Consider the following 11,704-nt stretch of genomic DNA (forward strand, 5'->3'; position numbering starts at 1 on the left):
CCAGTAGTCACTGGTTCAATCTCGAATCAAACTACTAGAAAGACTAGCTACTAGGAATTTCAGCATCTCTGATCAAAGGAATGTTTTGGGGTTGAAGGAGAAGGGCATCATACAATTTTATTTGCTCCTTTCACCTATGACTTATTTCAGTTTCTGCCATTCTTGCCTTCTTTTATCTGACAGCGCAAGGGACTCAACAGCAAAGTTCTGTCCTAGTGTTGAAAGTGCAACATGTGCTGGATACTTCCTAACCTTACAAATGAACCAGTTGATGTATTGCTATCCAAAAAAACAAAAAACCAAGCCAGCTTTGCAGTCTTGTGCTACCATGTAAGGAAGAGTTCAGGTCCGGAACACCCCAGGCCAGCAGGGGCTGGAAATGCTGAAGACAACCCATTCAGCCCCCAGAAGAGAAGGCACCTCTGGTCGCTTTTGAACGACTCCTCTTTGGCTAATGCCTGAAGCAGTATTAACCTGGCTCTGGAATAGGTCACGATCAGCTTTCTTTAACTAGCAAATCAGTTTAATGCATGGCTTTTGGGAAGAGTTAGATGAAAGATGAATATCTAGAATGAGTAAAGAACTGGTTGTGTTTCATAAAAGACATGAATAGAACATTAATTAATTTCAGCAGCAGATAAGCACAAGCCAAAGGAAAAGATAGTTTAACAAATGGAAGGACTGAAGAAAATGAGTGTGCCTTTAAGAAAAATACATGGGGAAAGAAATGCCAGTCTGACCAATAAAATGTGGGTTTCCTTTTAATGTGACTGGAAAAATTTCCATCCTCTTCCTCCCTTAAGTAAGAATCTTTATATTAAAAAAAATAAAATCAAACAAGAAACAAGGAATTTCCCAGTAGTCTGTGTCTCACATCTTGATGAACCAGGAGATCTGTTTTTGAAAACAACTCTCTAATGAGACTGCATACATCTGTAGGCTCCCTATAGCCAAAAAGCCTTGTAAAGCTGGAAAAAATGTCAATATCAGAAACTGCATTTGTGTAAGGGTTTAATTATAATGCAAAGTATCCCAGCACCACCTCTGCTCTACATAACCTTTGGTCCACAACCACATAGTACACTCAGGACCTACACATAAGCTTATACTGGGCACTTTGGGCACTAATGAAGGGGATGATTCCACCTTACACAGTAGATGGATAAACCTATTCTAGCTCCTCTCATGCTTTCAACTCTTCATTGGACATCACCCAGAAAAAAAAAATACGTTTGTGCTGCTGTGGGTTTGACGATCAATTTCTTTTAAAAGCCAATCAGAGCAGATAAAAAAAGCTTGTTTCTTTAGGCAAGATCAAACTATAACCAGTCTGCATGACCAGGAGGACCAGTCCTCCTTTTCCTTCTCTCTTTGATCAAGTATTGTTTTCTTTTTCTTCTTCCTCTCACCACAGTGCTTGGGATCAGAATATGTAAACATCGACAGAAACAGCAGCCCTGTGACAATAAGCACTTTCCCAACTGGGCAGATTCTGTCAGCCAATCAGAACTGCTTCAGCTCCCTTGCTTGTCCAGAAGTCACTGGTTTTTCCGCTGTAACTTAGCGTCCCCTTTACTTTGGCCTCCATCTGCAGTTTAGAGACAGGAAAAGAAAGGGAAGAATAAAAGCGTGAGTGAACTTTTATTTTTGTAAATTACAGCAGACACAGAAATTTGGCACCTTCAGCTTTAGCATCACCAAAAAGTCCATTGTCATTATAGTGTGGAAGACTTTGCATCTTCTCTGTAGTTCGTTTATTAGAAATAGCACTGTTGAAACTTTAGATATCAGGCTTTATACCAAAAGATACCATCCTTCTAAAGATTAAGTTGCAGCTTGGGATACTGAAACAGAAATTAAAAAAAAAATCAAAAGCCTTTCTTTAGAAGCCTTTACACTTCAATAAAGCAATTTTATTATTCAACCCATGACACTCACTGTGACAAAATTTCAAGGTTCTACCAAATACAATAAATTGGTTTGTTTTCACAGCCTTTTAGAGCAACACTGCCCAGATTTTTGGTGCTGAGGACTCTGAGAACAGGATGAAGAATCCCAAGCTATTGCCACCCTTCCTGTTCCTTCTCCTGGCAAAAAAGCAAACAAACAAAAGCACAAAAAATCCCAACAAAAAAAAAATCTTACAGGTGGGCAAAGGAAGGTGTACATTCTAAACCGCACTTTCTAAAGCTCTAAGATAGCTTTTCAGCTCTAAGCTGACAGAAAACTGAGATGTTCTGCTTCAAGCTCATCTTCTCAATCAAAATATGCAACTCTTATCAGGGATAAAATTCCCAGGGAAGGCAGATCTTCCATTAGGAAACCATCACACTGGGTTTTTTTTCCCCTACTCAATTTTAATTTCTTCCAGCTAGAAGCTGCTTCATGTTTCTTCTAAGAGTGTATACATGTGTGAACAATCTAATCAATAGACTTCATGTAGGCTGTAAATAATCATGTTAAGAGTCCAGTAAGTAGTATTCCTTTTTACCCAGTGGTTGAATTGGTACACTTCAGTTTCTAGAACTGCTACAATAAAGTATCATTGAAAATTTTGAACTTCTTTTTGTACCTGACATTGAAGACAAAAAGTTCAGGTTCCAAAAGTACTGCTACGGTAGAATGTGTACTGTCTGCTGCTACCAAAGCTTGTCCCTGTGTTGTATCTTCTTTAAACCAGTTTCAGTTCTGGTGAAGTTTTATTTCAGTCTAGGGCAAAAATCTGACTTTTAAGTTAAAAATAAGTAGTAAGAAAAATACGATGTCTTTACCTGTGTAAGCTTGCTGCAAGTGAGCAGGCAGAGGTGAGTGAGACAGTGTTGCTGCGTGCTGAGCACCTGGCTGTAAACCCTTCAGTAAGTCTGGGGATAAAAGGGAGAGCAACAAAGATTAAAAATAAATCTTGATGATTTAAGAGGAAGCCTTTGTGAAATAGTTTTTATTTTTATAGTGTAGCTATAGTAGCATGCTAATTTGCACGGATTTCTGAAGATGTATCTCAACAACAAAAAATAAACATCTGATGGCATTCTGATGGCTGGAATAAGTCAACAGAAACAGACTTATTCAGATATGACTAATCAAAAGTCAGAGCAAGGACCATGCCTTGTGATTAGGATACAACTCTTCCTATTATTTCCTTCAGCAGACAGACCAAAAAGTGATATAAATTAAAAACCTAAAGAACTTTTTTAAGCAATCAGAAAAAATAAACACCATCTTGGATGATACTTCCTCATAAGAGAGCCGTCTAAGATCACCGAGCTAAGGATATTTTGAGGAATCACCATGTTAAGTATCTTATTTCTATTGTGGCATTTGGAAACTTTGGAGCTATATTCCTTTCTAAAGATAAAGGCTTAAAAGTTAAACCAAAACAGCATGTTCAAAACTAAGCATATACTGTAAGTGTAACAATGAAGTTAAGCTTATCAAAGATTATTCATAACATTTGGATAGCAAAGAAATCACATTTACTCTCCTGTATTTTCATGAACCACATTTGAGTCTCTCAGAACTGTATTGCTTCCCTTCTTAATTTCCATCTTCAGGATGCATCTTTCCTTATAGCACAGTGTGATAACTAACTCCACTCACTCTGAGTTAGGCTGTGGTGGAAAGCCGCTGAGGTAGATCCCGAGGTGGTGGTCACTCCAGCTGTGTCCGTCCCAAAGCCAAGCAGCTCCAAGGGAAACTGGAAGGGCACGGTCACAGGAACAAGGCCACCCAGCATCCCAAAAGGAGTCAATGGTGCAGACGTCACATTCTGACTGGTTACAGACAGGGGTGATGCCATGAGAGTCAGAGGTGAGGCGTTAGCCAGTAATGATGCTCCTGCTGTTGACTGTACAAAGAAAAGGAGTACTTCAAGATTTTAAAGCTTTGAGTTGTATTCTTTAAGGAGATACGAATCAACCATTTTCTGTTAAGCATGGCCCTATTAAGAAGCACATTAATAAATAACCACTTATCCACCCTAGGAGAACTTCCCATTGTTCATCTGCTAAGCAAGTACAATTACATCTCAGACATGACAATATGGTTCATGTCTCATGTTCTTCTCATCAGCTTTGCAGATAATTTCCTCTATGTCCTCTCTAATTATGCACATGGTTTACAGTCAGAATCTAGTGCAACATCTTCTATTAGATCAATAATAAAAAATTATCAGATGGAGATCTGAAGTTGTTTAGAAACACAGTATTACTCTCCCTTCTCCAAATCTGGGTCTTAACAGAACACTAACCTTATTTCTAAGGAGGCTGCTTCGAGGCAATGATTTCTGAAAATTAAGATTCATACATAAGAACTCCCATGCTCTGAAAAAAGTCATGTTATCAAGATCCAGACATACATATATATATTTATAGGTGCATATGCACATGTCAAAGCAAAGGGCAAAGGAAAATAATCTCTCCACTCCACATATGTCACAATGAAGTTAAATTCACCATTTAAAAATGAAAATGCAAGATTCACCAGAACATTTTAGCTACAACAGCTCCCAAATCGCATTAATTCCTGTAACATTAGAACAGTTCATTGTTCTTTAACAATCTTCCCTTCATTATGAAAGTAGCAATTTTGTTGCTAATGTTCAATTCTCCAATGAGCTACTACAAGGGAGTATAGAAAGCATTTTGAATCAGATTCAGGATCAGTTATTTTAGATACTTGCATTAAAAAGACTCAGATGGAACAAGACCTCAAACATACGCATTTATACAAGTAAGCCTTAACCAAAGCAAAAACACAGAATCATTTTAATGAACATGTGAACCTAAAATTTAATCTCCTTGAATTCTGTAGTATCAAATTTCAGAAACAGCAAAAAGATGAAAACTCCTTGAAGAGATAAAGTTTCTATTAATAGTTTTGGTTTTACGGTGTTCAGGTGAAAGCAGCTAAAGAAAGGTTAGTTGCCACTTAACTACAGATGTGATGTTTGTAGTAAGCATTTGTATTGGTCATCTTAGGAGTGACAACTTCTAAGACACACTCCATCCCACAAGTAGAAAAAAAAATAAAGGATTAAAAAAACTTCAACATACATGATTTTTGGGTTTTTGCCTTTAAAACTAATAATTTCACAATAAGCCTATGTACAACAAAATGGCAACCGTTCACGTTGTAATTTTTACTGTACAACAAAATAAAAGCTATACAGTAATCGCTTGCAATTGTGGATTTGTCAAATGCCTGAAAACAGAAAGCAGCTTTGTAACGTGCTAGGCCAAGACCATGCTTACTTTCTCAAAAAAGGAGGAGAGAGAAGTTCAGTGATGGAAAGAGCTACAGATGCTCTTTAGAGCATTTAGAGATTTACAGTTCAGATGTTTCTATTTATCTCACTCACTATAGGACTTCATAAGAGTTCATCCTGGCCATGTAATAAATCTGAGTCACTAAGATCCTTAGAAGTCTAAGCCAGAGTCTGCTCAAGAGTACTAATGGTAGGTAGAGGTTTTTTTAAGGAAATAACATGTGAAAATTGCTGAATTTTTTATTACTTGGCTTTGGGTTCCTAGGATGTAACTTAAAGTATTCCAGGGTAAAATTTCTGTGAAGCTACAGCAGGTGTAAGCTTACATTCTGGTAAATAACTGTGTCAATCAAAACGGGAAAGAAGGGAAACACTTCTTGGCAACTCTTCCTAGTTAGGAACACCTTTATTCTTTAATGCTAAATAAAAGCCTTCTGTTACCACAATCTCTTCCCCTTTGGTATACTTGGACTGAGCAGTAATTTTTTCTCTTGAACATACTCCACTGACTAAACCACAGTCTGCATAGCAGCAACAGCCTCATTCAATGGCTCATCTTCCTTGTGCTGCTCTTCTTCTAGGTCAAAGTAACTTCTGAAGTGTCAAAAAACTCACACGTGAAGTCAATCATTATTTTAGTGACACCATATGCTGCTCTGTACCTCTAGCTGATTTTCCCCCTTCCAACCTACCAACACACCTTATTTTGTTGTATTACAGTATGCACTCATGTTACTTCATTATCTACCACACCCCCTCCAGTCCTCTTCAACATCACTGTCTGCCAAAATGCATTTAATCCCCCCAGGTTGTCAGTGTTTCTAAAAAAAAATTACTTGCATTTAGCTACAGGAAGGTTTGCCAGAATTCACCTCATGATCCAACACAACACTACCCATTCCCCATTCTAAGCACTACCACACCCATTTCAGATTTTCTTCTGCATCACAGCAGCTGTACCCATTGGATTCTGCTGACTGCAGCAGGAAGAAACAACTCTATTCCCATTCGCTCACTGTAGCCTTTTTTTGTCTCCTCCGGGCACCTTCCAGAGTACCCAAACTGCACTGTATCTGGTTCAGCCCTTCTCTAGGCCCTTTGTGGTACCTCAGTGGGCCTTACACAGCAGATGGGTCATGGGTTTTAAATTTCAAGTACCCAAAATAATGAGAAGGCTGTGCCAGAGCCTGCCAGACACCTCTTGTTTACTGTAACAGACTTAAGGTACGGTAGAATAAAAGACCATAGAAATGTCTTGTAAAAATAATCTTCCTCCTGTTGTTCAGCTGCATTAAGGAAAACTTGATGGCAAGTGAAAAGATTATAAACCATCACTAAATATATACATCACTACCATGCAATAGCTATATACACTGTTCAGAAAAAAAAACAAACCCCAAAACTTTTACATTTGCTATACATTAAAACTCTGATTTACAGCTATATTGCTTTTCTTAACTTTACTTAAGTAGTGAAGACTTCTGGATAGAGCAATAAAGAGAGCTGAAACCCTCAAATCATCTTAGTAATTAAATAATTCCCAGTATAAAGAATACACAATTTGGGAAAGCAGGTTGTTTTCTGGGTAAATAATAGGTTTGCTTGGATTTTAGAACAGTATTTTTAAAATATTTGTTTGGTATGACTTATTTCCAGCAATAAAATTCTGCATAAGCTCTCTCTCAATTTCTAGTATACTTATATATTAATGAGGTGTCTCACTCGGTTTGACTAGATGTTACAAAGATCTAAAATACGTATTTAATCACAAACACTAAAGCCCTTGCAAGTGTTAATTTTAAATACAAGTCTTGCATGATAAACCACAAGCAACCGAACTCTAGTTTTGCAAGTTAATCATGAAGTTTGGCAACGAATGTACTAAGATGCCTTTTCATATTCCACCATCGTTATAAATAAATAAATATGCAAGAATACACAAATCAAATAATGCAAGAAAACACCATGTTCTCTGAAAATATGGCCATACAAAGCTTACCTTTTTCTAGTGCTCAAAAAAACCCACCCCAACCAAAGTGGATGGCGTTCCACAGTATAGACCAAACAATTTTACAGTGGGGATTTGTTCCCCACTGACCCTTGCATTTCACATCAACTGGAAATACCTATTAGCTAGTGCAAAATAGTTTCATCAGCATTAGCATTTATGCTTCATAAGGTATAAACATTTAATTTGACACATTTTCAAATAAAAATATTGCAAGAAACACCGTTTACAAAATAAATGTGATAAAAATTAATGGAATGTTTAAATGCAAACTTGTTAGATGCGTACCTGCACACTGGCTGCTACAACTGGAGACCCTGAGGCAGAAGATGGTCTGTGTGGAGTTGACAACTGTTTAGTAGCACCCTGTGTTCCACTTCCTGCTCCCCCAGACAGACTAGTCCTACTAGCTCCACTTGAGTTAAGGTTACTGCCTCTGCTGGCAGGTACATTCATTCCAACTCCACCCAAATTATTTTTACCAACAGTTCCAGAAGGAGAAGAGTTGGGCAATTTTGAAGAAGCCTGAGCGTTCTTTGCAGGCTGAAGGCCTGAGGTGCGGTTAGAGGGCAGCAAGTTCATTGTGGGAGACTGCCTGCTGATATTTACACCACTGGTCTGTTTATGAAGGGGGTTGTTGCTGGAGTGACTACTCGGGGAAACTAGTGCACTTGAACTGGAAGAACTGGGTGTTGTTGCAGGCCTGGGGGATGAGGTGGACTTGGATGAAAATTTAGGTGATGCATTGGGCTTGGGTGTCACAGAGGGCTTAGATGCAGTGGGCTTGGGAGAGGCAGCAGGTTTGGGAGAGGCAGCCATGGAGAAGGGAGGCTTGAAACCCTGGGAAGAAACTTGTGACACCATAGCCTTGGCTAAATAGTTACTAGAGGTAGAGGTGCTGGATGTTGTCCGAGAAACCAGTGGGTGAGACACTTTAGAGCCACTTCCAGATGAGGAATTAGACAAAGGCAGGCGATAAACTACAGACTTATCTTGAGCCTTGATGACTGGTGATGAGCAAGACAGTTTGGGATTACTACTTAATTTCACCACTGGATTGGTCTGTGATTTACTAATAGTTGCTTGTAAAGGAGATACGTATTTCTGCTGTACAGCTGAATGCTGGTGCACCTTTGTCACTTGTGATGTCGAGGAAGAACCACCTTGAGCCTCAGAAGATGATACTAAGATATTAGCATCCTTGGTTCTTTGAGAGGAGGTGGAAATAGCTGCTTGGGTCTTAGAGGAAGAGACATGAGTCTGTGAAGAGGAGGAAGCAGCTTGGATCTGGCTTGACCTCTGTAGTCCTTGCTGAAGTAGTTTGGCTGGCAAAGGCTCTAAGGAAACCTTAGGATTTTGAATTGAAGATCCAGCAATAAGGCCTGAAGAGATACCAGTGTGAACTAGGTCCTGGGGTTTCTTTGGTACTGGCCCTGTGTGACCAGCAATAAGACTTGATGAATGGGGTGTTTGAGTGGGCTCTACTTTCTTTGAAGTTGCCAAGGGCAACTTACTCATAATACTTGCTAGTTTCTCTTCCCTCAGCCCAGGGCGAGGTCTAGATGTTGGTGTGTCTATGGTGGACCCAAGAGGAGATCCCTTGGCACCATTATTGATAACAGCCAGAGCATCAGAAATAGAGTCCAGTGAGGGTGGGTGGAAAGAGAGGTCTTCATCCAGCGAGTCATCCAAGCAGATCGTCTCTGGAGCTGGTGTGCAGCTAGAGCTGGCTGGGGTGCAGACAGGTGTGCTGGAACTCAGTACAGTAGCACAGCTTGAATTGACTGAAGACATACAGGTTTTCTGTTCTTTCTTAGGACTGGAGTCCTGAGAACGAAGAGATAAGAAAAGTTTAATAGCTTTCTTGGAGTAGAATCTCTCTCAATACTATTATTCTGTTAAATCAGATGAACTGAAGATCTACTATTGAAATTTTCATATTAAGATACCTATGGTATCTAGGTGTTGGACTCCTGTGTGCTAATTTAATATTTGTATTTAAAAACCTAGTGCTGTCACTCCACATAACTAAAAGTGCACCCTACAGTTAAGAATAATCAGTTCTGCTGGAATTTTTCTGGATCAGAGGCAGGAAACAGGTTGTATCAAACAGTCATAAAATTCAGACATCTAAATACGCATTTACCTTCACTTTGTGTTTAGGGGCCAGAATCACCTTCTTCTTTGCCCTAAGACAGAGGGGATACATGCACATCAGAAGACAAAAGAAAGGCAAGTCATTTTAGTTCTGTTACTCTGATTGTATTCCAGTGAACTAGAGGGATGACTACTGGAGGCCGGTGTTAAAAATAAACCATCACTGAAATTGAATATGGGCTAAAATATAGAGGGGAAGAGAACAAGAGTACTTTTTAATTCATTCTTTGTCATGTACCTCTAAATAAATTAGATGCAAAATTCACTGAATTGTTGCTATAACCTGATACATATATGGAGAGTTATTTTTTACTTTTCTGATTTAGAAAAATGTCAAAGTATCAAGTAATTTCAGCCCCTTTTAAGAGGTCTGTCAACAGAACTATGCCTAAACTGAGGTCACCTGTAATAGTTACATCATTTCACTTTACACTGATGTTTTTGTCACTGAGGAGTATACTTCATGTTCTCATTTATATTTCCAACCATAGAAAAACAGTTGCTTAACCCACTACATCAATCCCCCACAAAAAAAAAAAGTGTTTTGTTGCTTATCAACTGCAAAACAGTATTATCTAACTTCTGTTTATTGCAAGAAGCCATTTAACAAGCTTCCAGGTTCTTTTACATTGTAAGCGAACACCATAGCACCAACTGCAGTTATGAAAGCAAGGACAGCCCTAAGGATTATTAGTCATCACCTTCAACTTAGAAGTTAAGCATTTCACACCTTTTCTCATTTCTATTTCTTCAAGAGGATCAACAGATTTACACTTTATAGGTCATTTGTTCTCCCTTTCTAAGCAACTAGAAATATGCCTGGTTAAAAAAAAAATAATCTTACTGTACGTGGATCATGACTCAGTTTTGATATTAAGTACAAAAATATCCTATGTTAATCATCTTTATCACAAATGTTGCAATTTGTATCTTATTCAAAGTCATAGTTGTTTATTTCAATTCTGTCTGTAAGCAGGCAGCTCCCAAGAGGGACATAGTGCTGTCTGAAAATCAAGAAGGTAAAATTCTGCTGAGATACCCAGCCTTCTGTGGTCAGAGAGATGTTTGAGGAAAAGAACATGAAGTACTGCAGGCTCCAAGTTCAATTTAATATGCTGCACAGCAAAATTTAGGTAGTGTATAGTGCTTTGAAATACTCCAGAGTAAAAAGGTGTTAATCCAAGAATGAATATCAACTTGTCCAGTCACTTCATAACTGAGTTAAAATATAATGCTACAAGAACATTACAGTTACATGTCTAAATTAAAGCATTATACAATTTATTAGCATTGTAAGTCTCTTTAAACAAATACAAAAATATCTCCCTTTCCTCCCTTCTCTCCAAGAAAAGTAGTATGAAGATGGGAAAAAGATGGGAAAAGAACAACCTAAAGATACTAGTAAGTTGTCAGTATTATACTCACGGAGCAGAAGTGAGATGATTGTGAACACTTCGGCTTTCTTTAAAAAGCATCCTAAAGTTGAGGAGAGAAAAGAAACATAAGGTGATGAGGCACAATCAGCATATGACCACCAAATACTCAAATATCCTTGAGTTTTCAGAAGAACTCTGTGATTATCTGTCCCCAGAGCAGCTAGTAGGTAGTTTGTCTGTACTGCTATCATGAGGGAGTTCCAGGCAGCCATAAACAGAAGAATGCTAAAAAACTGAAAATATTTTAAGTTTACATTCAAAATAGCTCAGTAAATGGCCAAGTAGAAGTCAAGATAACAGAGTATTACCTCCTTCAGCTGGACAGAAGAAATATGTTCTGAATTCTCTCTCCTCAAAAGCTAATAAAGTATTTTAAATATCAAATTAAGGATTATTGTAAACTCTTCACACTGCGTGTCCACACATCCATCATAGGCTTGGATTTTGTGGTTAATCTGTTGGGGTTTGTGGTTTGTTGTTTTTTTTTCATTTGTGGTTTTTAGTTTGTTTGTTTTAAAAGCACAGAGGAAAAAGGTCAGAATACAGTAGCCAAGCTTGTTTCTACTTCTCTTCAGTATTGTGAATAGGCCATTGAGTACCAGTTCTGTGACTTCAAATACACTGGATTTACACATACCTTTTACTACAGAACCAATGAATAGCAAGAGTTGGTATAACAAATCTCAACAATTCACATGGTTTTATTTCCATGTTATCAACTCCTGAGCTGACAAGTGGGAAGTGAAAACAATTCCTGTCCTGTACCTGTCCTACAGCTTGCTATGCAAATGCAGCTATAAACAGATAATTAATGAAAACTGGGTCACAGAATCACAGAAC

At 38.3% G+C, this 11,704-nt stretch overlaps 1 protein-coding gene across 1 annotated transcript; it reads right to left on the reverse strand.

The window, feature by feature from the left end:
• Positions 1-1,078: 1,078 nt before the first annotated feature.
• UBN2 (ubinuclein 2) lies at positions 1,079-11,575 on the reverse strand. Its single transcript, XM_010193029.1, has 7 exons — positions 11,502-11,575; positions 10,854-10,904; positions 9,418-9,460; positions 7,560-9,098; positions 3,598-3,844; positions 2,772-2,861; positions 1,079-1,588 (listed from the first exon to the last, which is right to left on the reverse strand). Exons 1-7 carry the CDS (start codon positions 11,573-11,575, stop codon positions 1,539-1,541), a joined length of 2,094 nt encoding a protein of 697 aa, XP_010191331.1. The 3' UTR covers positions 1,079-1,538.
• Positions 11,576-11,704: the final 129 nt, after the last annotated feature.

The sequence above is a fragment of the Mesitornis unicolor genome, unplaced genomic scaffold, assembly GCF_000695765.1.
Source record: "Mesitornis unicolor isolate BGI_N332 unplaced genomic scaffold, ASM69576v1 scaffold36729, whole genome shotgun sequence".
In the NCBI taxonomy this organism is placed as follows: Eukaryota; Metazoa; Chordata; class Aves; order Mesitornithiformes; family Mesitornithidae; genus Mesitornis; species Mesitornis unicolor.

Bases quoted from the DNA above. Each gene is read 5' to 3' on its own strand.
- UBN2 (XM_010193029.1), bottom strand. From the start codon at position 11,575: ATGGAAATAAAACCATGTGAATTGTTGAGATTTGTTATACCAACTCTT. The intron at 9,099-9,417 runs GTAAATGCGTAT...CTTCGTTCTCAG, and splicing joins CCCCTAAACACAAAGTGAAG to GACTCCAGTCCTAAGAAAGA. The intron at 3,845-7,559 runs GTACGCATCTAA...TTCTTTGTACAG, and splicing joins TTGTAGCAGCCAGTGTGCAG to TCAACAGCAGGAGCATCATT.